Here is a 2,394-nt window from a genome sequence, read left to right as displayed (position 1 = left end):
CCCTACACAATTTTGGCTTTTTAGCCAGTTAGATTATACAGTTAGATTCCCTACTAGTCTTGCTTCAGGAAGAAAATTATTGCAGTTCAGAAGTTGTAATTTGTGCTTTCTTTTTTTCCTTGTAAGAAGCTAGTGTGACTGCATGTCAGCATTGGATGAAGTGACTAATGCTTTCAACTTTTGTGAGGGAATAATAGCAGTGAGAGAGAAAAAAATGAAATAGTCATCAAGAAATTAATCTATTTTCACTCGTGATTTTTTAGCTATTGCCGTAGCAATAGGAAGATCAATGAGAATCTGATTGCCTAATGGACAGCACTTCTCTTACCTTTAAACTACATTTTCAGATCCTAGAATCTATAAAATTTATTTTTTAACTAGACAAATCCCAAAGAAATGTTTTTGTATACATGTTATCTAATGAACAGGTCTTCTGCATGATCTGTCTTCCCTTGTGTCTCTTAGCTAGGTAAGATTTCAGTACAAGGAATCCTTAAGCAGGCAGTAATCTCTCTTGCATGAATCCAGAAGAGATGAGCATGACTACTTCTGTTGAAAACTTAAAAATTTGCAAGACTGGGGGTGGTGGGAGTGGTGGTGTCACATGTGGCAGGGGAGAAGAAGGGCACTTCCACACTGGAATCCTCAATGGGTGCTGAAGTGCTAAATAAAGTTATCCCAATTAAACACCACAGGCAAGTTGAAGAATTCACGCGTGTCCTGCATACACGGAGGCTCCACCTTCAGCACCAAACTAGTGAAGCAGCTGTGCAAAGAGCACCTACAATTTATTCCCAGATTAACAGCTCACCTGAGGAAAGCGAGTAAGCATGTGGTGGGGAATGCCCATTATGTTGTGTAAGTAGTCAAATGTCTGTTTGAGTCTCTTTTTACTTGCAGTTAAAATCTTGGGGGTTTTAAACACAATCTGTTGAATTTCATTATGTTGAAAACCAAGTTCAATCTGACAAACCTGAAAAAGAGCACAATTTTATCTTCAAAAGTCAGCTACAGCAAATTTATCTTATTTTAACATGCCACTGAAACAAACTAATGCAAAATTCTTCTATCCTTTGTCACACAGCAACAAGAATGCAACCCACAATAATATCTGCCACTCCAGTTCTTCTCAAGTCAGACAGTGCAAATTATTTATCATTCTTGGTTAAAGTGTCATTTGTTTATAGAGTACCCCTGAAGTAAAGATGACTTCTGTGAATGCTATGTATTTTTCAGCTTGTCTGATATATGAACAAAATAGCTGTGTCTCAGTATGCATGGCAGTTACAAGCATAAAAATTCTCCCCTAAGAGTCTTTTATCAGTTTCAATACCAAGCTGTCAAAAAAGACTGACTTTCTAGTTGTGGAGCTGTTGAGCTCCGTAAAGCACGGCAATCAAATAGCTAGTGACTACTTTTGTTAATGTGTTGTTTCTTTTGCTAATGTATCCAAGTTATATTTTTATATTAGGGAGTATAATTTCAGTCCTGTAGTCTTCAACTGAAGTCTATTGAACCTGAAAGAGATGTGTAGAATAGGCGGTGTATTCTATTTATTTTACAGTTGGTTAATGTCTAAACGTCTAGCAGTCCTGGCTAACCAGGGAGGTCCCAGTTGACTGGAAGTTAGCAAATGTGATGCCCATCTACAGTAAGGGCCGGAAGGAGTATCTGGGGAACTATAGGCCTGTCAGTCTGACTTTGGTGCTGGGGAAGGTTATGGAGCAGATCATCTTGAGTGCCATCATGTGGCATGTACAGGACAACCAGGTGATCAGGCCCAGTCAGCATGGGTTTATGAAAGGCAGGTCCTGCTTGACTAACCTGATCTCCTTCCATGACAAGGTGACCCGGTTGGTGGATGAGGGAAAGGCTGTGAGTGCTGTCTACCAAGACTTTAGTAAAGCCTTTGACGCCATTTCCCACAGCATTCTCCTGGAGAAACTGGCTGCTCATGGCTTGGACGGGCATACTCTTCACTGGGTAAAAAACTGGCTGGATGGCCGGGCCCAGAGAGTTGTGGTGAATGGAGTCAAATCCAGTTGGCGGCTGGTCACAAGAGGTGCTCCCCAGGGCTCAGTATTGGGGCCAGTTCTGTTTAGTATCTTCATCAATGATCTGGACGAGGGGATCAGGTGCACCCTCAGTAAGTCTGCAAATGACACCAAGCTGGGTGGGAGTGTTGATCTGCTCGAGGGTAGGAAGGCTCTGCAGAGAGACCTGGACAGGCTGGATCGATGGGCCGAGGCCAACTGTATGAGATTCAACAAGGCCAAGGGCCAGGTCCTGCACTTGGGTCACAAGAACCCCATGCAACACTACAGGCTTGGGGAAGAGTGGCTGGAAAGCTGCCTGGCGGAAAAGAACCTGGGGGTGTTAGTCGACTGCCAGCTG

The 2,394-nt window shown here is 42.7% G+C and overlaps 1 protein-coding gene across 2 annotated transcripts in view; it reads right to left on the bottom strand.

Annotated features, from left to right (window-relative positions):
- The window catches only part of MTERF3 (mitochondrial transcription termination factor 3), a 17,814-nt gene that overhangs the window by 1,760 nt on the left and 13,660 nt on the right, over positions 1-2,394 (bottom strand). The window contains exon 6 of one of the 2 annotated variants that reach the window (XM_009324408.1): positions 812-973. The exons of the other annotated variant lie outside the window; for it this stretch is intronic. Coding sequence (XP_009322683.1) covers positions 812-973 — 162 coding nt within the window. The remainder of the gene's footprint in view (positions 1-811; positions 974-2,394) is intronic. 2 annotated transcript variants of the gene reach the window in all.

This window comes from Pygoscelis adeliae, unplaced genomic scaffold (assembly GCF_000699105.1).
Source record: "Pygoscelis adeliae isolate BGI_AS28 unplaced genomic scaffold, ASM69910v1 Scaffold145, whole genome shotgun sequence".
Classification (NCBI taxonomy): Eukaryota; Metazoa; Chordata; class Aves; order Sphenisciformes; family Spheniscidae; genus Pygoscelis; species Pygoscelis adeliae.
Note: the sequence above shows the minus strand (reverse complement) of the source record. Positions and strands in the feature narration are given on the sequence as shown.